General features: G+C 42.5%; 1 protein-coding gene across 1 annotated transcript in view; it reads left to right on the forward strand.

Annotated features, from left to right (window-relative positions):
* The first annotated feature begins 6955 nt into the window (after window positions 1–6955).
* Window positions 6956–22295, forward strand: part of LOC128299367 (protein slit) — a 75444-nt gene continuing 60104 nt past the window's right edge. Inside the window, exon 1 of the mRNA XM_053035312.1 lies at window positions 6956–7182. Coding sequence (XP_052891272.1) covers window positions 6956–7182 — 227 coding nt within the window. The remainder of the gene's footprint in view (window positions 7183–22295) is intronic.

The raw sequence follows: 22295 nt of genomic DNA on the forward strand, positions 1-22295 counted from the left end.
TATTTACGGCATTGGATGGCAGCTTTTGGCTTCGTTTTGGGACTCGCTAACAAATTTGCTGTCGCATCGCAACCACATGAAGAGGGGTCAGCATACACACGTTCCACCGACAACAGCTCCCGAGCTTGATCATCAGGACGTCGAAGTACGTTCACATCGTCTTCCAAACACCAAAACCAAGCAGTATCCCGACTTACGCGAAGAAATGGTTAGTCTTCAGGTTCAGCGTAATGACTTCGGATCATAAGGTTCTACAAGCATCAGCCCATTCTTCAGATCAATAATGCCGGTGGTAAACGAGTAATTTAAGAAATCAAATGAGAGTGAAATAATTGAATGGATTAATAGTTATCGCGTTAATTTGTAAAACCTTTAGTTTTACCAGGGGAAGAATGTTGCGAACGCGAACAAAACTCATGAATGAGCATGCTAGAATCCGAAGGGGGTTAATCACAACAATTGAGAAATCCGCGAAATCGGTCGAAATGCAAAGTAAGCAAACAAAACTTATGAATGAGCCAGCATAGCACCCATAGCATAGCATAGCATAGCAATGCCCAGCACCCAAGGTGAGGGCGTAAATCATAACAGTTGACAGAACCGCGAGCTCATAAGTAAACAACGTCCGGAGACCCGTTCGTAAGACGCATAAACAAATAGAGACCTCCCCGTTTGATATAGTAAACAATACGGTCAACGATTCGGTTAAGAAATAATTATCGCAAATAAGCTGACACCATACGACCGCCGACGGGCAGGTATACCCTCACAATGCAAGATATGCTAAAGTAAGAACAATGATTTGATCTTTCAACATAAGATTGCTAACGTAAGGAGAATGATTCTATCGTTCATCTCGTTTTCACCTTCAAATCTCGAGACACATTGTTAGTATATAAGCAGGAGACATTGCCAATAAACTTCACTTGTATTTTAAACCCTAAAGGTGCTTTTCAAGTCAATTCTACGGCCCTTTCAGTGAAAGTAAAGATCCACGTTAGAAACTCGCCCTGGGAATCCAGCTACAAAGCCTAACGTCTGATCCGAACTGATCTGAAAGGTGAACGAGACTTGCGCGAGAGTCTCAGGGTAGGCCAACCTTCGCGTGGTCAACCTACGGCGGCGGACCTAGCAGTCCGACTTTGTTCCCGAAGCAACAGAATTGGTCGAACAATTTCTGATACAAAAATAGCGAAACAAGTGAAGGTCATACGATCGAAAAATTCCGAATGATACAAAGTATCTTTGTGGATGCAGAAAAAGCAATAGCCAGAAGAATGTTTTTCGATGCTGCAGTATACGGGAAGGAAACCTGGACTACTGCTCATTTCCTGTGGCTGGTTGCAGTACAGTTACATAGCCCCAGTTGCCATCCCTGGGAATCACGTGGTTATTATTGCAGTAACGAACACCTGCAACGAATGGCACGGAGCAAAGAACAGTGTCCGTCCATCGATTGTAGGATGAAAGCAAAACAAAGCTGATCTAGACTTTTGCAATTTATTTCAATTGTTATTTCGGACAAATTTTGTGCTGGTTGTTCTTGTTCCCGAGAATACGATCGTACAGGATCTCGTTTGCTTTAACAAATAGCAGACCATTGATGTATAAATGGACGCGATGTCTGCACAACTCTCTTAGTTTCTAGGTCCATCACTGGGGACTGTCGTGAGTTGCACTCAAAGCGTAAACGGAAAGAAATTACTTTTCAAACGACTCGTTAATATCGTCGGTAAGCCAGACACAATGTTTGGAGACGTTTTTCCGCCATAAACATTGACCATTCCGTGTATCGGAAATGGAAGAATAGCGAAGACAGCGTTCCGTTTGATCACAGCATTCCGGCAATCGTTATTACCCAACATCAAACGGAGTCGTGCAGTCTGGGCAAGCGTGATGCAAGCCAGGGCGCCAGCTCTGCTTTGCACAGGCCATTTGATGCACTTTCTGCTACATACGTTGCCATTTCGTGCAATATTAATTTCATTAACGAGACAGCGGCACGAGAAAACCGACAAGCCGCGTCGTAGCAAACGATTCGCGTCGTTCCGCGGGTTGAGTCTCAAACAACATGCCGCTAGACGGACGTCCTACGCGCCTCGTCAGTAAATGACACGGCGAGGAACGATCCATGCCGAAACAGTTGAATGGAGCGCAGTGGAAAAAGAACAGAAAAGCCATAAAACACGTTCATACATCTTGCCGTTCCTCGTAACGCATTAGCTCCCGCCTCGATCTTTCCGTCATGGCAAAATGTGATGGAAGAAGTGAGAAGTAGTGGAACACATTCATCATCTGACAAACATCGACAAACCGACTAGTTCTTCAAGATGGAACGGAAACTTGTGGACGACTGTTGAAGGAGCTCTAAAGATGGATGTAATAACGCGGCCGGTGTCGCTGTCGGTTTCCCACAGATAGACGTAGCAATCAACCGTTTTTGTCTCGTTAAATGCAAAGTAAATAAACGACTTCAGCACTTTGGCACATTTTCGGCAGGTAAAGCCATTTTGGATACGCTAACCAGCAAACTGCCGGAGGCTAGAATTAACTGCGACATCACTGTGGGACATGCGAATCTGAGCAAGTCGATGTGAAATTGATTTACAATTATGGAACCGCTGCTGCCTCGTTCCGTATTCGTTTTGATTGCTTTGTTTGTTGATGGTTTATCGCTTTCAGGAATGTTCAATGTGAATGTTCAATGGATGAGTTATTAAATGTTCTTTTTAATCTCTTCTTATTTTCCTTTTTCGTGCTGTTGCGTTAAGCTTCGTTTAATACAAAGTAAATGAAGTAACTCCACATCGATTTATGAAACATGTTCTTTACAGAATTTAATTACAAACTTATATCTGCTACTCGCTGACGTAACGGAAGCTTTCCCATTTTGCAATGAAATGCCTGCTCTATTGTTGTTTAATAGTTTGAGGTACTTTTTCCACGTAAACTGGAAGATAGTTAGTCAATTGCGCCATAAAGGCTGCATCTGGATGGACCGTTGCTGAATTGCATTGCTCAACCTCATGCCACAGACAAGGTAGACTAGTTGGCCATCTGCAGCGTTGCTGAACGATAAGGCAATTGGGTGAAAACCAGGAACTCCAAGCAGTAACAGGAATGTTGATTGCATGCAGTGCACGAACTACGTCTACCAGCCGGACAAAACCCTCCAAGTGTAGCTTTAACGAAATAAACACCACGTACCTGTATCGCAGCATTAGCTATCTATCCCGAACAGGAGCCAACCCGCATTCCGTACGCTGTGGTGCATGGGATGGTATCCTTGCTTACTACGCTCGTCCATCAGGATGTGCGACTTCTTCGAAACCTTCGGGAGGGGTACAGACCTCCGGAAGCAGACTGGGCGCTTCAACCTGACCGAAAAGCGGGGAATATTTGGGGAATGCTCTATCCACGAACGAAGTTCCCCGTGTAACCTGAAGTACTATGAAAGCTAGGGTACATTATTAAAACATCTTTTGACCTGCTTTCTTGTGCCGTTATCGCTGCTCAGCATTCTGCCCCTCGACTGTGTTGAGCTTGTGCGCATTGTCCAAATTGTTCATTTATCAGAGTTTCGTAGAGCGAGCTGAACCCAAGAGTTCCGACTGGCAAAGGTTATTTCTGTACATCGTCCGCATCGTTGGGAATAACCAAACGACCCATATCCCAGTCAAACATTAAAGTCTCTGTTTGTATTTGCCTCGATGCCAACAACCTTTACCCGCACTACGCGTAAAAGTAGATCTTTTTGCTGCTTGCGTACATTCCTCGGTCGATGGTGTGGGGTGGATGTGAAGTGTAGTGCCCTTTTCCGAAATCTCGACGAAAACTTTTTGGCCTTGTCCAAATATGGTACCGAGCTAAGGAAAGTGGCGTAGCTCTTCTCGAGTGTCGCGTTCGGTTCTGCCCAGGAGCAACTTATTCGACGATCCCTTATCAACACCACGCTAAGAAGATTTCTACAACGCCGCGGGGTAGCTTTATCATTGCGTTTTAACTCAGTTAAGCAACGATTTTTCCTTCTTCCGACTGCTCTCTTCTATTCGAACCAACTTTAAACAGTCGAGTATGGCACCAAGATAAAGATGTAAAAACTCCATCGATGATAGAAGCTTTTCGCAAATATCGAGTCCAAGAAGGGGAGAGAATCATGCAAAGAAAAATATTATGAAAAACTTGTGGCACGAATGGAGGGAATCGATACCCATGTTCTACAAAGTGTTGCTCGAAGCGAAAAAATCTGCTACGATCTTTGGTTAACATTTTCCATGTTGGTGGTTTGGTTGTGAATGCTTCAGGCTATCGAGATTTTTTCCCGAAATTCCACTTTGTCGCTCAAATGTAGGGCAATAGAGGAAGCGAGCAATATCGATTATTTATCCTGAGATAAAATCACTTAAGACGAACTTGTGCGGGCTCATGTATTTCTGTGTTTTTCAAGATTGCTTAAATTTCAAAGCTTCGGTACGGAATGTTAGGCCGATAAAGGAATAATTGTCCCTATTTGTAATGTTTCCTACTACGTTTTGTTAAAAGCTATTTTGTATTCAAGAGTTTTAACTTCTTACTCCCGAAACCATCAGCAAACATCCATTTTCCGAAAGGAGTAGTACATACGAATTGATACTTGAATCGTTCGAGCACCAATCCAGCAATTAGAAGCATCGTAAAACTAATATCGAACCACTGTTTCTACTCTCCACTAAGTTCCAATGCCGTATTCCAACTTCACCCATAATGAACCAACCTTCCGTCCAGGAGGTCGCATCCATTCACAGACAACGCATGAAGAAAAGGCTTCTGACGGTTTGGCCTCCGACATGTTGTTATTGTAGGCCTATTAGTCGGCAAACAGCCAGCTTCCACCGAAGGGCAATTTAAATGAGATCGAATAAAAGCTGCCATCTCATCTCGTAGCCAGAATCAGACTTTCCTTCTGTCCACTACGACTGGAAGCATAGATTGCGTTGGTGTGGAGGTAACCGGCGGTTGGAAATCCATTTATCATCGCCAACCATCAAATGCCGGCCGTTTGTGATGTCCATTGCTAGACTCGAGCTCCACCGATCGCTCGATTAGTCTCGAAAGGGGTTCTGGCTGTTGCTTTTGTGGAGCGTTAGGCTTGAAACTTCAGTTCCCGACCCGACTTCCCGACGGTAGGTCATATCCAAAACGGTGGAATTGCTTCTTCGTCTGTCGCACCTTCACGTACAGACAACCATCCAACCAACCCGAGGCAGAGAAATGTGTAGCCTACTGGAGCAGACGAACGCCTCTGCTAGTTAGTGGTACGTCAGAGCAGCAAAAGAGCGGACTTGAATGACCCTGTCCGGTCCAGGCAATCATTGAACATAACCTCTCGGTGGACCGAGAGCAAAGTTCAGTTAATCCAGCTTTGCTCATGCAGTAATACGTCTGGTGGCAGTGGATTTTATGTTTCATTTTCCGTTTCATTGCATTTGTAACGGTTTGCCGTAGCCTTTTCAAGGAAGCCAAAAGTACAATCAAAAATATGTTCCTTCCACTTTTTCTGAGCGCAAGTTACTCGACATGAGGATTTGGTTGTATCGAATTCGAACGGAACGTGGAATCATGTTTGTAAACAAATAATCCCACAGCAGCTGCTCCACGCTGAACGCTGAACGTCTTATGCTTTTATGTAGAAACACAAACAGCTCCTCTGTCTCTCGTACTTTGATGTCTGGGAAAAGATAATCAGCGTCATTATCTTCCTTTTACATAGCGTCCATTAAACGGATTCCACCCATGCCAGTGAGAAGGAAAGTGAGGAAATCCGTGCAATGTTACAAGTGTTTGTACGCTTCTGTGTTTGAAAAAGAACGTCGCCTCTTGGAAACTTCTTCCTTGCCACAAAAAGAAAGCTTCACGGTATCTCATCGATACAGAATCGATTGATTGGAATGGGATCAAGAATAGGTGGTTTGGAGCTCCGTGCCTTCTGGTACAACTTTTAGCTTCGTTTATTTCTATGTCCTTGAATTACAGATTCGTGTGAAGGCTAAGGAGAGCTAGTTGAAGAGTTTGTTGTTTGATCTGTATCCGTTTGAGTGAGGAAGTGGGAATAAATGAGCTTACATTGAATGGCAAAGTTTCATCGCATATCTGTGACTTCATTATCTGCTACTGATTGATGAATGTGTTAGCTTCTTCTGTGTAGTCCCTGGTGTACATATTTGAAGAATCATGATTTTCTGTTGTTCTTAGAATATTGCATCAAACCGAAAAGCTGCCAAGCTTTAAGAAAAACTTCAACGCAGTTTTTTTGTGCAAGTTTTAGAGTGAGGATCATCTTCGCCAATATAATGCTGTAGAACACAGTATACAATTAGCAACCACCCCATTAGTGATCTCATAGGCCATTTGCCTGCTAGTCTGTTCGATTCTAATTGGAGGTTTCCCCACGACAAATGAAGGCGGTCCACCAACGGTACAATCGTCTCTTCGGTATGGAGGAAGAATTACAATCCTCAGCAAGGTACCGTCGCTGGACTTAAAATTGGACAATCCAGAGTCATCACAATCCTTATGTAGCTTCATTAGCGACACAACCTCCCACCACACGAGACTGAAGAAGAATTGCCAGTACGGAGCTTGTTTTTTAATTGCTGCAAAACAGGCAGAGTATTTCACGGAGGTACGTGACAAGTCAGCATTTTTTCGAACGTGCATTAAAAGTCCTAGTCCAAGATCGTGGTCGATATTTTTACGGTGGTAAAAAGAGGTTCCAATCGCTTTTTGACCCCGTTGGAGACGATGGTTGCGAACCGATTCAACCCTTATGTATGAAGTATTCGTTTGGGTATTTGCAATGCTGAATATTCCCCGCTCAAGGTTGTCCGTTGAATATCTTTTACTCAACAGCAGACGAAAAGACCACAAAGTAGCATCTACCCGGACCGGTTCGAATCCGAAAGTACGTCACCTCGCCATGAACCAACAACAGTTGCCATTTGTCATTGATCGAAACATGCTACGAGCCGTGACTGGTGGTGCCGAGTTGGCCGGTGTGAAAGATGGACACTTCAACGCGCGTTTGTCAATGAACTTCAAACCTCTCGATCTCCCACGGGGAATGTTGCGACCTATTCTCATGGTACTGTCGACTGGACACTTCCCACAGTTTGGACCGTACATGACATCACTTCCAAACGCAAGGTGATAAATAGTCCTACCGTCCACCTAATTGAGTCCCTAACGATGTGCAGCTGTCGAACAACCCAATCCGGACCTCGGACACATGGCCAGCAAACGCTTTTTCTAAATTATATCATTCGCATCTGCAAACATGCAGTTCCCCAGTAGCGCAAAGCACAATCATTTATCTATTCATGACTGCATATTGCACTGCGTTTAGAGGCTGTCCAATGTCAGCATGTTATAATGGCAATACATTTCGTCTGTTTGGTCACAAATGGAAATCGATCTAATCGATGCTGATTCGGAAGTTTTGCTCCAACGGAAGCTCATTTGAAATTCAGTTTCGGTGTGTCGGTCGAGATAATAATGTGCCTGAAATGATGGATAGCATTGCGCAGTACAGACAATTGCATTATCGTCTTAGGGGCACCTCTTTTTCGTTCAGCTCACTAGATTTGTTGGACTTTGAGCAGATAGTTGTGACTATAAGTTATTTAAATTTAACAGAAACGCTTACATTTGTATTCTTTAGCATATTCAATTCACTAATGACAGTTTTTCTTTTATTTCCAGGTAAGTAATTTGGATGGACTTTACACAAAATCATAAAGGTTTGCTTACAGACAGTTTCAAATGTTGCTCAGTCAGTCAGTCATTGGCAAATGTATTGCTCAGTTGTTTTGTAATAAAGAAGCACGACCGTTTGATCTGGTTCATGCAAGGTGACTTTGCATAAATTAATCTTCAAAGCAGAATTTTCCCAGTATTTCAGAACTCTTTTTTGGGTTTAAAGAGATGAAGCTGTTTATGTATTCGTTTTCCTCTCTCGAAACCCTCTGCCTTTTTCGTCCAATTTTTGATCGCATGCTGGTCAATATGGGTTAGCGGATGAGTTCTTCCCAACCTGGGATCTCTAATCCACACGTGAGCTCATGATTTCCATGTTTTCCTCGTTTATTTTATCTCACACACGTGAATGGATAGCAAAGGTTCCGCAACAGCGAGGTATAATGAGGTCAATCTAATGCGTGTTGTTACATTCGGGTTCCGTGATCCTTTTGGCGATAGAGAAGCTTTCCAACACGGACGGTACCCACCACCGGTTCGATATTGGCATATTATCATCATGGTCATCATCCTTAGCATCCACGTAGTAGTAATGGCTTTACGAGGAAAAAAGACACATTTATTTTGTTCTGTAGGACGGCATTTGCTGATGCTGGACTCAGGAACTTGTAGATGCAGGCAGCACGATTGGTATTGCCAGTAGCCCTCAACTAAGTAGGAACCGAAGGCAAAGTTTTTAATTCAAAACCATCGACAAAGTTTATCAATTTTGCTGTCATTTCCGAAAGACTGGGCGTCCTCCTTGCGTAGTCCCCACCTCTTGCATAGTAAAGTCAAAAGAGTTGGCTCGCATCCTGCATAACAATACCTCCCAACGGTGTTCCGGTAAACAATCCGACCCTGCAACACAGCGCCCACTCTTCCCAATCGACATCGGTAGGTGGCGGATATTTGCTTTGGGAGTTTTCCATCAAATGCAAATTATTCGCCGGAGTTGTCGAAAATATTAAAAGTCTAATTAGTTCTGCTTCCTGCCATCGTTTGCAGATCGTTGCTCGATTCTCGGCATGGCATGGTCCACCATCTGCAAGGGCAACTGGGGCTAACGACATTCTTTCGTTAAAATCAAAGCACTTCTTACGCCTCGGCGGCGGCACATCATCATCATCATCATCATCTACCACTTCAAACGAAAGAGTTCCTCTCCCGGGAAGAACCAACACCGAAACGGCAGTGGGTGGCAAATGATATAATAATTTGCAAGCCACAACTTCAATCACAACGCTCCTCTGTCTTTAACGCTCCTCTCCTTCGATCCCAATAGAATCTGAGGCCCCCGAAATCCCATTCCTCAAAATTTCACCTCCTGCTTTTATGTCGATGCCGTCGAAACCACACAACATGCCTGCTGGTGACGCCAGTGTCAGAAAAGGTAGTGATTATAAAGCAATTTGATTCGAAACTTTTCCCGGAAGCTTTCTGATGTGTGTTGCCCATCTCTTGGGTTTAGGTCAGTAATTTAAAAGCTGTCGCCTTGTATGGTTCAATCCTAACCCGGACACTCTCGTCTTGTGACACCAACTTTCACCAGCAGCGGGAGACAGCAGAGAGTTCCAACCTATTCCGGAACAGTCCTTTTACAGTTGCGTATCATATTTTGGTGGAAATGATAGTGAATTTTACGACTCTACAGAAGGATACACCCAATAATCGTTTCAGAGTCCGTAATTTTGTCGCCATCATGTCAAAGTTCTCGGGAAATGAGAGTGAAGTGTTTATATCCTCGTACAGCAACCATGGCCAATTGCAGTCTGAAATCAGACCATCAATAAAACACTCGGCGTCAAGAAAGTTTTGCCTGTTGATGTTCATCTAGTGAGAACGCCGTATCTCTGTTGCTCGTACAAAAGGAACAGTTGTCCTCGAGGTTTATTATGACCTCAAGCCAGTCATAATGTTAGTATACGCCGCCAGTCGGACGCCACATTGTAGGTGGCAATGGTTGTGCCGAGTTCAAAGTTCAATCTGAAAGTTTTTCATTGCCTTTCTTCAGCTGTCTTCTGCTAGACCACAGAGCCTTGATGGGAGAGGAGGATGTCAGTAATTTCTGAATGTTGGTGTTGAGTTGTTATTTTGTAACATCTTGCATCCTTTCTCATGAAATGTTTGAGGGTATGTTCCTTTTCAGATTCCTACTTCCTAACCGTAAACCAACAAGTTCTCATGGTTTTGCTTGTTTAATGGAATAAGCCCTTTGCGTGAATAGACTGTGCGAATCTCTAAATCAAAAACCCAACAATAACCACGAAGGCAAAGCAATAAAAAGCGATTTCATTTAATGGAGTTCCATTTAAATCGAGGAACTTTGTGGGGATGATATTAACTTTACTCCATGTTTTTGTGACGAAAGTGGGTTTATCGTTAAATATCATCCTGTACTTAAAGTGATAATTCTCATAATACTTTCACTGATTCTTAACTAAGTCGTTTGTATTGTAAGGTAGTTCTTCTGTGATCCTGCGAATAGTGATTGTATCTTTGAATTCACAATTAGAAGTCATCATAATTCTCTTTTTATGATTTTCGAAAGCTATACTTTACCATGAAACGTGGTCATCTAGCTTTTCTCACTAGCAAAAGTTAGCCATAAAACTGGATCTAGGTTGTTTGTACCTAGGGACACGACTACAGAGTAATTGTCATTTGTTTCACGGTTGTAAAATTAATCTTTATTTGCCTTAACCACCGGGCAAGCTTTTCGTTTTGCAGCTGGAAACCTGTCGCATTTTTCATTAGAACTTTTCCAATCTGTTCGCTAAATGTTCTGTCAGCGAGGTGGAGGAAGCAATAAATATTAAAACGAACATCATAACCTCAAATCACGGCAACTGTCAAACTCAGACGACAATTCTTCCTCGTTCCTTCTATTATATCTGTTTGTCCGAACCGTGTCGAGTACCTCTCGACCTCGTTGTACTAGTTCTGGTGGTTAGGCTGATGGAATGGAAATAGTAGGACTATGGCCATTCCTGAAATACGGAAGCGTCGTTGGTCAATTTCAATTCCATTTTCCCTGTTGAGTATTTTCGTTTTTGTTATTTTCCGCGCAGCATTGAAGGTCCATAGAATACCCCATCAAGCTTTTGGCTTCCATAGTGTTAGTTCCTGTTCGTCTAGGCATTATTGGACACTTCCTGACACAACACTTTGAATACTGCACTATAGATGAATGGCGGCCTAGGTTCTGTCCTGCGCATGGGGTTTATTGAAAAGAAATGTGCAATGGGAAATCAAAATAATCGAAATTTCAATACTCTGCTTCACGGTATTGAAAGTTTATTTAGTTCACAGTGAAGTCCGACTTTTTGTTCGCTTGTTTGATAGTTTTGAATCGATTCCGGGACCACCCTGGCACGTCCAAACCCGACGGCTAGTCCTGTTTCCTGTTTTCAGTAGAGTCGTTACTGGCCGTCAGGCTCTTGACCCATTATTCTGCACGAAGAGGAAAAATCCAGTTCAGTTTTTTCTTTTCTCGCCATATCTACTTCCGCCATGCATCCAAATGACTAACATGCATAGAATGACGTGATGGAAACTACCAGTTCACTGAATTTGATTCCTGTTACTGCACTGGAGTGCACTTTACTGATAAGCAAGCTATGCTGGGATGATCGATATTTGTACTACTTTAAAGTGCATTATGAAATTATTTTCCCAAAGTCCTGGAATGAAAAATAGAATAATAAATTCATTTTAAGAAAGTGGCAAGCAATCATGTATTAAAAATTATATTAAAATTTACTATGTGGTCAAAATTGCAAATTTATTAGGTCAAGTCAGACTTGCTCACGTTATATCTCACAGGATTTAGTTGTATGAATTTATATTGAACATCACTGCACAAATGGCTGAAAATACTACTATCTACTTGGCGTAGCTTTAGTTTTCAATACAGTTTTTTGTTTACAGATTCACAGTTCTCTCTACATTGTTTTCGGGTTGGAATTGTAACTTAAGAAAGACCTAAAAGAACATCTGAAACATCTGACATCTGTGAGCTTATTTCGAGCCGGTTGTACTTGAACGGTGAAACACCAAGCTCAGGACATTATACGCTAGTATGAAGGAGACTGTAGAACAGTTTTCTCCTTTGCTATGATAGGAATTGATGGCTTATGATGCGGAATTGCTTTCCCATGGCGTTCACTTCAGACACTTGCCGTCCATTGGTGTTGCTCCGTTGTGACTTGATTGGAAAAATATATGCACACACTGGATGATAATCGATTGAACGGTAGTGTCCATGTCCCGCCAGTTGTTCATGACGGTGATAGGAAAAGAATCGATTGACTCAAATAAACCCCTAGAAGACATGCCAACATTTCTGTACCGTTTTTTGCGCTCCCAAAACCCTGCCACCTCGAACAGGAAACAATTTCAATGAACTCACACTGCAGTTGAAAGGAGAAAGGAGTGAAAAAATACATCCCGTCAACATGTGTTCAAATATCCGGACACTCCGGAACGATTCCTATCCATTTCACCTGCGCAACAGTTCCGCTGCGAATGCGGAAGTAATTTGCCACCGTACGATATGTTCTACCAGGTACAGGTAGGGTAGAAATGGAACATTTGCTGCTACACATTTCATTTATCATAAATATTTATAAAGGCACACACGCGTTGGGGAACATGAGGAAGAGTTCTGTCAGCGACCGGTAGTAGGGAATGGTCGTCGACGTGACACGACCGTAGCAAGGAGCACTTTGATTCCGGTTACGGACAGAGTGAAGCATATGGCCACTTTTTTCCATTTCGTAGTTCGCCCGAGTTAATCGAGTTCTTTTTGGTACCATTTTTTTCTATTGCAAATCGCTTCCATTTTCTACCTAGGTGGTCTGTAGCTGTATGAAATGGATGTTTATTCGAATTAAGAGTGTAAGAGACTGTAATTTAATACATATGCACCTGTTTTATGACTAGATTCACCAACAAAGAGAACTTGTATAATTCAAGAAATTGTTAACAGTTAGAAAGTTTAATGAAGATTCAACAGAAGCTAATCACTTTTGCCTTCTAAAACTGGACCATGGATTTTCATTTATTCGCCGTTCAGCTTTGGTCGCTCGCTGTAACATGAAGATCAGGAAACATGATTTGAATAATCCGCTTCGTCGCCGTTGTCAAATGTTTCGATACCTCATTAATTCGGGAAAATCATATGAAGCCGTAGATGCGTGAGATTACAGCAACAGCTTATAAAAAGACTAAGGACAAAACAAGAATTCGTTATCGTTTTATACCGAACGATGCATCTAACAGTAGCCGCATAAGTTTTAAAGCTAACAAACAAATCCCCTCATCACATCGGTTGGCCGCATCACCGACGCATCAAAACATGCTAAGCTCACGCTTTGTAATCATCCGATTCATGATGCGCTGCATATGTGTGCCGGAATAGAGAGTGAGAGTGAGTTGGAAACAAATAAGATAAGAAAAGACAAAAATTCGGTGACGATATCAATGACGTCGATGATGATGATGACGAAGCGATTTTCCAAAAGCAAGCCGAGAACACAAATTCCGAAAGCGCGACCACAATGTCAATCGATTGATGACGAGCTTATTCTACGACGCGAGTGTTGGTGTCGGGAGTTAGGGTTTCGGAGATGAAATGCCAACAGCTCATCTACCACCGGAAGCAACCTTCCATCCAATGTTTACACACCAACGAACCGATGACTCTCCGAAAAGGGTTGTCTGTCGCCATTCTACCGCGCTGCTCTGCGGGAGTTTTCACCCTTCTGATGGTGAAAGGTGATTTGGCCATCCCCCCACCCACCGGATTGTTTTCCGACAAGCGTTCGATTTGTCGTCAATTTTGCCGCACAATCCCATACCACAAATGCCATCGCGACGGGCTCGGGAAGCGGTTTTTGATGTTTGCGGTTTTACTTTTCCATTCGCACGGGTTCGCTTTTGGCGGATGCCGTGGAAGATCTCGATACGGGAAATTTATTTCATTACTCCTACGCCTTCCTCCTTTGGTGCTGCCATTAGTTTCACAATTTCTGATCCGCTACATTGCAGCCGTCAGTTTACGATGGAGACGCATCCCAGATCCCGTGCTTAGTGTTGTTTGTTGTACAATGATGGATTTATTCTATCGCATTGTTGGATTTCCCTGCTTGATGTTGCCCGATTTAGTAGGCTATTCTTCCATTTCTTGGCGTGTTATTATCTCCCATTGTTAATGCGGATTATTCTGCTTGGGAGCGTTTTTTCAGCGTACCATACCCATCATTTTTCCAGTACTTTTTCTTTCTGCATTTTTGCTTCGTATTGCATTATCATGAAAATTATTACTTTGGGAATCGTGACTAATCGTGGTCTTTTTTAATTAAATTATGATGATATAGAATCTTTGTTTTATTTCATCAAAATATTTTATTTGTTTTGTTAGAATCATCCAACTCAACCTGCATTTCTTTCTGATGTTTGCTAACTAAGTAATTAAAGTTGAAATTGTTATAACTAAATTAAGTTCCATTGATTGTTATACTCCCGTTAAATGATATTTGGATACACGTATAAACAACGAAGATATAAGGCGCGTTCAGCGTTCATTTTTCACCATTGTTATACTCAGTGCATCGCAGTAAGTCAGTGGTCACCCCTATTGTTATCATGTTTCAAGTCAATATCAATCAACTATACTTTACAGTCCCATCAAGAACAATGGTCCCCCGGGGGGGAATCGTTTGAAATTGCATTTATTCAGCTCCCAGCGTAGAATTGCATTCTTTTGCTTTGCTGCCCTTCCGTGGACAATTCTAATAACAAGCTGACAGTGGAATCTATACGAACCATTACTAATTCAATTCAATCATCTATCGCGATGGGACTGGGTAGTAGCGACCACAAGGTTCCATTCGAACCATTCGCCGTGGCTGAGACTGTTGATATTATAAATTCGTAACGAATATTTTGATTGCCAACCGACGGCCAGACAGATTTCTCCAAAAGCATGATTTTTGATCGAGGTACAACGATGGATGAGGCCAAAGACCAACCGACTAATTGAGCGCAAGAGTGACAACCGGAACGAGCGCCCGCAACGCATCGTATACTATGGCGCTGATAAAGATGATGGTACCACCAAACAAGTGCCACGCTCTAATCGAGCAGATTTTTGACAGTTATTGTCGTGCCGTTTGACATGCCACACGAAACCCCGTGTACTGTGTGTGTGCGGGTTGCCCATTGTGAGGTTTCCGAATGGACTTGCCGCCATTAAACGAAGTTAAAATGGAATTTAAACTTTGATGCCATCATTTATTGCCCAAATCGAATAATCACTGCTGCGCGGGAGCGACCTTCCAAAGGAATGAACGCGCGGTGGCACCAGCATATTAAATTTCACCGTCCTGCTTCGGAGTTATGCTGTTCAATTCTTCCTTTTGGATATGTAATTTTGATTTTATCATAAATTGAACAGGCCGTTCGCGGTGGGGATGGGTTATTTACAATAAATTGTCTGAATCAGATACGGTTTTTAATTACCATAAACGAACGGTAAACGATCAACGAATTAATTGGGTAAACCTTCGCGCATAACCCCACAAACAATGTTGAATGTCCCAAAATACATTTTGCTGGTTATAAGCATCGTTGTGCTCTCCTGCATGCTTCCCTCTTCAGAGAAATTCACTGTGATGGGGTGAAATTTTCGAGTCAACTGCAGACAATCATGTATTGATTTCCAACAACCACTGCAACCCATCGTCTCTTCTGTGTGTCCTGAGTCTGTGTGGCAGTTGTAAATTAAATTTGCCCCGTTTAATTTCACAATAAACAATGGCCTGTGTGTGGAGGCTGTGTGTGATTACAATCGGATTAACTGGATTATATTATTTGTTTCCTGTGTCTGTTTTTAAACTACTGTTGACTGTTCGGTCGAACGCCTAACCGGGTACCGGGAACCACCGTGGGGTTATTATAAGAAGGTTTTGAAATCGATTTCCGACTCCCGCTTGAGTGGAATATTAATCATCAGAGCAGAGTAGCCACCAGTATCACCGGTTTGCTACAATTTCACCGTTTTATCATCAGCGTAATGGTGCGTGTACGAATTATTCACCAACTCGATACACACTTCTAAATCCAACCGAGCGTTCCCAACCGAGCAGCGTGCTGAAAGATTGATAAATGGGGTGCAATTTATTTTAATTAAATTCACCCAGTATTCTCCTCCCGTAATACAGCAGGTGTGTAGTACAGCATTCATACACAGCGGTACAGCGTGAAGATACAAACTGCGCAGTTCAGCAACCTATCGGTGTACGGAGTACAAATTCTTGACATCCTTTTCCGAACCGAATGGAGGAGAGAGAGTATTTGTGTTTCCTGCCCGGTGTACGCGTATCTTTTCACTATCTGCCATGTAAAGTGGCACGCAAAACACGCAAAAGCTGTACAACAACCGACCGACAGGTGTATTACAAGCGGAAAAGAACTCCGAAGGATGAGAGGACGTTCTTCCGGCTCGTACAAGCAGCGTAGGGCTTGAGGTGAAGAAGGCATGAAACTTTTTCGCTACATTCTAGCAAAAATCTTCCACACCGGTACGCGAAATAGTTTGCCTAGCAAACAACCAGGTAAAAAGTGTATAAGGCACTGGAAGAAAACAAGCTCTTTCGCATCTTTCGCCGGAACGAACCTCGGCTAGAGACGAAGAAGATTTATTGGAGTTTCATTCACCCAAAGTTGCTCTTGTGCAGCGATTTTTTGTTCTCACGCGAAAGAAACGATGGCAAAGTTTTGTACGCAGAGTGTTGACAGACCAGTTGGATAAAAGGGTTCACTAGGCGAAAGGGCATTTCAACAACCTGTCCAAGAGATCGGAACAAAACATTGTTGCTCTAATTTGCCACGTCGTACACCGTTTCGTTTTCCTTATTTCATTGTCCGGGAATTGTCCTGCCGTCATTGCTGCCTGCTTCCGGCGAACGCAAATTTTCGTAATCACCACGACTTTGTGTAATTTAATTTTCAATCCCAGACATTTAACCCCATACCCCATAGTGAAGGCCCGCTGCTGTGGACCAAAGGCTCGAAAGGCTGAAACGAAACTAATTTGATACACGTTTGGTAATTTATTAACATTCTTCTGTGCAGCATCTGTGCGACGCGCGGTACAACGCGATCGTACAACAATGCTTAGAATACCGCCGGGGGAGTTTGATTGGAAAAGTTGGTTCTAAAACAACAAGTGGAAAACCGTGGCAAACAAAACGCCTAACCAGCTCGCTACCGTTTTCATTTACATTCCTTACATTCGCCCAGGCTGTCACTAAAAGGTTGCGCCCACTTATTCAATTACGTCAACAGTTGGCCCGTCGGACGAGCGATAGTAATTTGATTCGTCTGCTGTAGTTATTGCGTCTGGAGGAATGTGTATTTGGATTGTATAATTGCCTGGTTCTACTAATGGTTCGTTTAACATGCATTCATATTTTCAATGAAATGCTAAATATAAATAAATTTAAAATGGTGGAATGCGAATTAATTGTATTAAACTTTATTTTCATATGCAGCATTTAATTCATAACTTTTGAAGCATATTGTCAAAGTTTTTGACACAACCTGCTCATCTGGAGGATCGGAGCTTGAAATAAATGACGGGAGAGGGCGCCACCAGCAAGGCAATAAAAAGGGCTGCATTTCGAGGATCGCGCCCTATTCCTGTTGCAATCCAGAAAAGAAGAGTAATAAATTTTGAACGTCTCTAATTATAACGAGGTTGTTAAAAATCCACTTATAAAATCCGAATTTGCAACACATATAAAGTAAAGTATTTTATTCCTTTCAAATGTGTAGTTTTCATGATATCTACTTTTATTATGGTATACTCCCTCTTCCTAATGTGTTTGGAAGTGAGCTTTGATAGGAAAATCCTGTTGTACAACTTTTAATAATAAATCTTAGGTATTCGCCTTTTAGGAATCATTGCTACTAAATACGTTTCCTGATATGCAAGAATATCTATATGTCCATTTCTGCATATATTAATACCTGGCTGTATTTTATCCAACTTCATTTTACTGCTTAATAAAGGGCAACCTGGTTATATTGCAAGCTGTCCAACTCTTGATACACATAAAAGTGTAGTAGTCGTTTTATTACTTCTACCATAATGGCTAACCGGTTCGAGTACCACACCACGTAGTTAAACATTATTGCATTGACCAGTACCCTCTGTTCCCTTCAAAATGTGTTTTCAAAATTCAATTGGAACAGCCATTATACTAAACCAGGATAACGAAACGAATCGCTTCAACTACTCCCTTAACACTGTGGTAACTCTCTTGAGTGCTATAATAATTCCTTCACGCGTATGATGGGTTCGTTTCGAGCACGCGAATATCCAACCAACCGGCCAGAATACCAGCATCCGCTACAGCATTCCTAACTGGGCCTCCATATCTCCCCGTGTTGTTTAAACTTGCCTAGGTGTGGAGTAAAGGAGTACAATTCTGCTAAATTTTTGATGAACCAAAAACGTCAATAAAATACGTTAGCCTTTCGGTCGAAGGTTAAACGGTGGTGCTACAATGCTGCCACAGCCTCCGATCGTCGTCGTCACGTAGCATGCGTGTGATGTTGTTCCGTGCCGTGCCGAGGTAGTAGCTCCCATTGCATGTTTATTGCAATCTAAGAGGGGATGTTGAATTTTTCAAACCGTCCGTCCCCATTGGGCAGTTTGAGCAGTCGAGTCTGAACGTTACAACATCTCATGCCTTCCGGGTGGTGTTCTGTCCTGTACAGCCTTCAACCATCCGACCTGCAGGACGGGGTACGGTTCTACAGCAGAGTGTTCCCGAGTAAAGCATGTTTTCGTTCCTTCCAGAACGGAGGAGATGTCTCGATGGATGGATCGACATGCGGCAGTGGAAATGCGTCCTGGAAATGCACAAATTATTGTTGGAAAAAGAATGCTACGTGACCGGAATGAGCATCACTGGGATGTGAAGAATACCATGCAAAGTGAAGCTTTTTTCCCTGTTTGCTTCCAATGCGCAAGGGGTCTTTCATCACCTTCACGTATCGTTTTGTTTACCACTCAGACAGTCTAGAATGTAAGCCCCTTTTACTAGCTGGTCGTTCATCGTGGACGAATGGATGAACGCTAAATGAAACGTAACATTCCACGAAAACCAACTCAACTGTACCCACCCCCCTCAATCGCCGGAACCGGAAGCGGACGGTTTGGATCGGTAGACTGGGCACATTTTCACGCCTCCTCCAAGTTACAAAGATTTTCCTTCCGGAAGAAGCAGTTTTGAGAAGGAAACCGTTGGGTGAAAAAAACAAATAGAATGAAACGAAGCATAACGAATGAACTTTTTTCTTTGCCACTAGTACACCCTAATAAGGCGTTAACGGGAGCTGGGGATTTTTCGTGGGTTGTGCGATTCAATTTTGCAGCACCTTTCTCCACATTTTTCGGGCTTTAATTGTACTTCGTCCTCGCAGTATGCAGACGGATCAAGCCTGGTGTGACATCGATGCGGAAGTAACAGCTCGATCCTGATTAATTATTCATCAGGTGTTTTTCTTCTTTCCCGGGAAAATTGCGGAAATGGAATTATTCGAAAGAAAAATATACTCTTTAAAAACATTCAACTGTTTATCTAAAATAGATTTTATTCACTGTCTTTTTTTTACTTTTCCGCTATTTCGCTCTTCCGTATCATTAGTTTTCACTTGCACAGACCCATTAGCGCAGTGAGTGTTTCACGGCATTGCCGTTGGCCGTTTTAGTTCTTCGGCGAAGATTTGCTTTAAAGTGCTCTTGCAAAAAAGCACTTCAGCGCGAAGAAAGCCATTCTGCAAGGAGATGTTTGTCTAGTCTTATCTTAAGCAGCTTAATACTCACCTTATTGCTACAGTTTCCACTATGTCTCACCTTGCCAGGATGAAGCTGAAGGTAATACGGACTGCGCAATATTAATTACGGCCTTTTCGCACTCTGCTTCGTTCTGCACGATGCGCAAGCGAAGTAATTTATTCCAATTAATGCTAATTACTCTCCACTTGGCGATACACGAGCTGGGCGATCTAATTTTACCTTATCGCACAGACCGTCGTCCCGCCGCAACTGGAGCTGGATGAAGGAAGAAATGGATCCAATGAGCTGTATTTGCTGTTATCCTTACCGTAGCACGTAGCAGATAGCGAAAAGACACAAAAATATGAACCAAACACCAAGCGGGGCAAGGTGTTTAATGTGACAGCTACCCGGTTTGGGGTGACATTTAAATTTAAATATTCAAATTGTTAACCAAAACTCCCCCCCGTTTTGTTCGTACATAGAGCTGTATGCTAACTAACTACCGATAACGTAGTAGCACCTTTTTAGCCCTGGCAGTTGTGACAGGTACCTAGTATTTGTCTATGACTTCATGTAAAATTGCATAATTTATTCACTCCATCGGTTTGAATATCATCAACGATGGCCCTTTTGAAGTTTTGCACTATACATAATCTGGTTTTTAATGATTGTTGTACACATAAACTAACGTGCATTTTACGGAACTTTGTATCAAAAATTTATTTAAATGTCATAATAATATTATTAAGCTATTTTTAACGAAGGCTTGGCTGGAGAAAAAAATATAAATCCTAGAGCCACGGAAGCAATTCCTTCTATATGACAGTTGTTTGGTTCCACCTTTTGTTGGTAAAATAGCAGTCATCACTCAAGCCTATATTGACAATTAGGTTGCTATAATTTCATCCGCTCAACGTTTCAATTAGTCACGGGAAAAAAAAGGTTCTACCAGTTTTCCACCTGTCTAAACTTTATGAATGCTCCAGATATGCGGACTTCCATCGGTACTTGTCAGCATGCCCACAACTCCCCGAAAACCCAGCGCGAATGAGCACCACGGTACACACGCTTCCTTGCCTGCCAGTGTGATAAATGTGTGTGTTTTCTAAGCTCATTTTCCGGCATTATAACGCACGCAATGGAAATTTGTCACCCGGTTGCTCCCTGTTAACATGCTTATTTTTCTTCGCCAGTATATCGTACAAAACGCGGGAATGTGATGTTTGCGGCAAATGGTGGTGAATGGCTCACCTTTTATGGTTGCCTTCTACCAACAGTTTTATTTCAATGATCATGGTGGCTGCCACCACCAAACACACACAAAACCTAACAAGTTTATTCTACGCAGAGAGAGAGAGTGAGAGAGCAAACACGAATGGCAAACGAGTCTACCCAGACGTGTAGATAGTAACTGAATAAAAAATGTGTTGGCCCCTTAGGACTTGGGGGTGAAAAATATTATCTGTCCCCCATGTCACATTTCTCACCGTTCCCGTACCGAATGTCCTTCGTTCGGTTCCACTGTGCGCCACATCCATACTCTACACACTGGCGCATCCATTTGCAATACGACTGTGGAAGTAACAATACCCACCCAACAATAAAAAAAAACAGAACAGAAAGGATTCCTCAAAGGGAACGCTGTTGGTTTGTTTACGATTATTGACTTCGTGTGTTTGGGGAGTTTATTTGGACGGTTAATTACTTTTTACTGCCCGATAGCATGCCGGAAACGAATTGACAATAATCCAGCATACGTGCGAGTATGGTTGTGTGGTTCCGTGGTTCAACACAGCACCCAGCTGACCCCGCGATATTTTGCTGCGCGTTGTGCGTTCAGGACTCGCCGCGTGCAAATGCGACCCCCGACCGAGAACGGTTCACCCGGTAAGCTCATAAAATGTCCCCGTTAAATGACCTCCCTGGAGAAGAAATGAAACGGAGAAAAGAAATGCATTAAAAGAACGCTTCCACGTGCCCGTATGGGTGGAAGTTTCTAAGTAAACATAACTTTCTCCAAATATCTACAGCCGGAACTGGCCATAAAGTTTCACCGGTTGGTGGAAGTGCGACCATGAGAGCTTACTTGTACGTGTTGCTCCTTCCTTACCTTCTTTAAGGAAAAAACTTTTGCGAGATTTTTCTTTTTTGTAAGATTTTGCTGAAAGTTTTCCTTCCACCTTTAGGCTCTGTTTGAACCTTGTTAGTCAATTTTCAATCCACCAAATTGTTGTTGAAGATTTTTTCTTTCTTTTTTGTTGTTGCAATCAATAGCGAGCAAACGATCTGGGATATTTCAATCATGACGGTACCAGCCTTCAGTATCGTTTACGCTTTGTACACTTCAACGATTCTCTGGTGATAAAGTTTATCGTTTCTATTAAACACACCCGCCACCGACAGATGATGTAATGTTCATGAGCATAAATTGCATTTACAGTTCGCTTTTTTCACCCTATTTTTCATTCCTAGATTGTTCCTTTCCAAGCAGGTGGATAAAGTCAAGTGAATACCCATTTTTCTTTCTTCCGATGCGTTATTTAGCAAGTGCCTTTTTGCTTTCTAGTAGACAAATCAAATTTTTACTTCCTATATCCATTTCTTAAAACACTCAACGGGCTATGTTGTCTGGTGTCATACTAATGACGTGACGTGTAGTAGTCACGTAGTA

This window comes from Anopheles moucheti, chromosome 2, assembly GCF_943734755.1.
Source record: "Anopheles moucheti chromosome 2, idAnoMoucSN_F20_07, whole genome shotgun sequence".
Classification (NCBI taxonomy): Eukaryota; Metazoa; Arthropoda; class Insecta; order Diptera; family Culicidae; genus Anopheles; species Anopheles moucheti.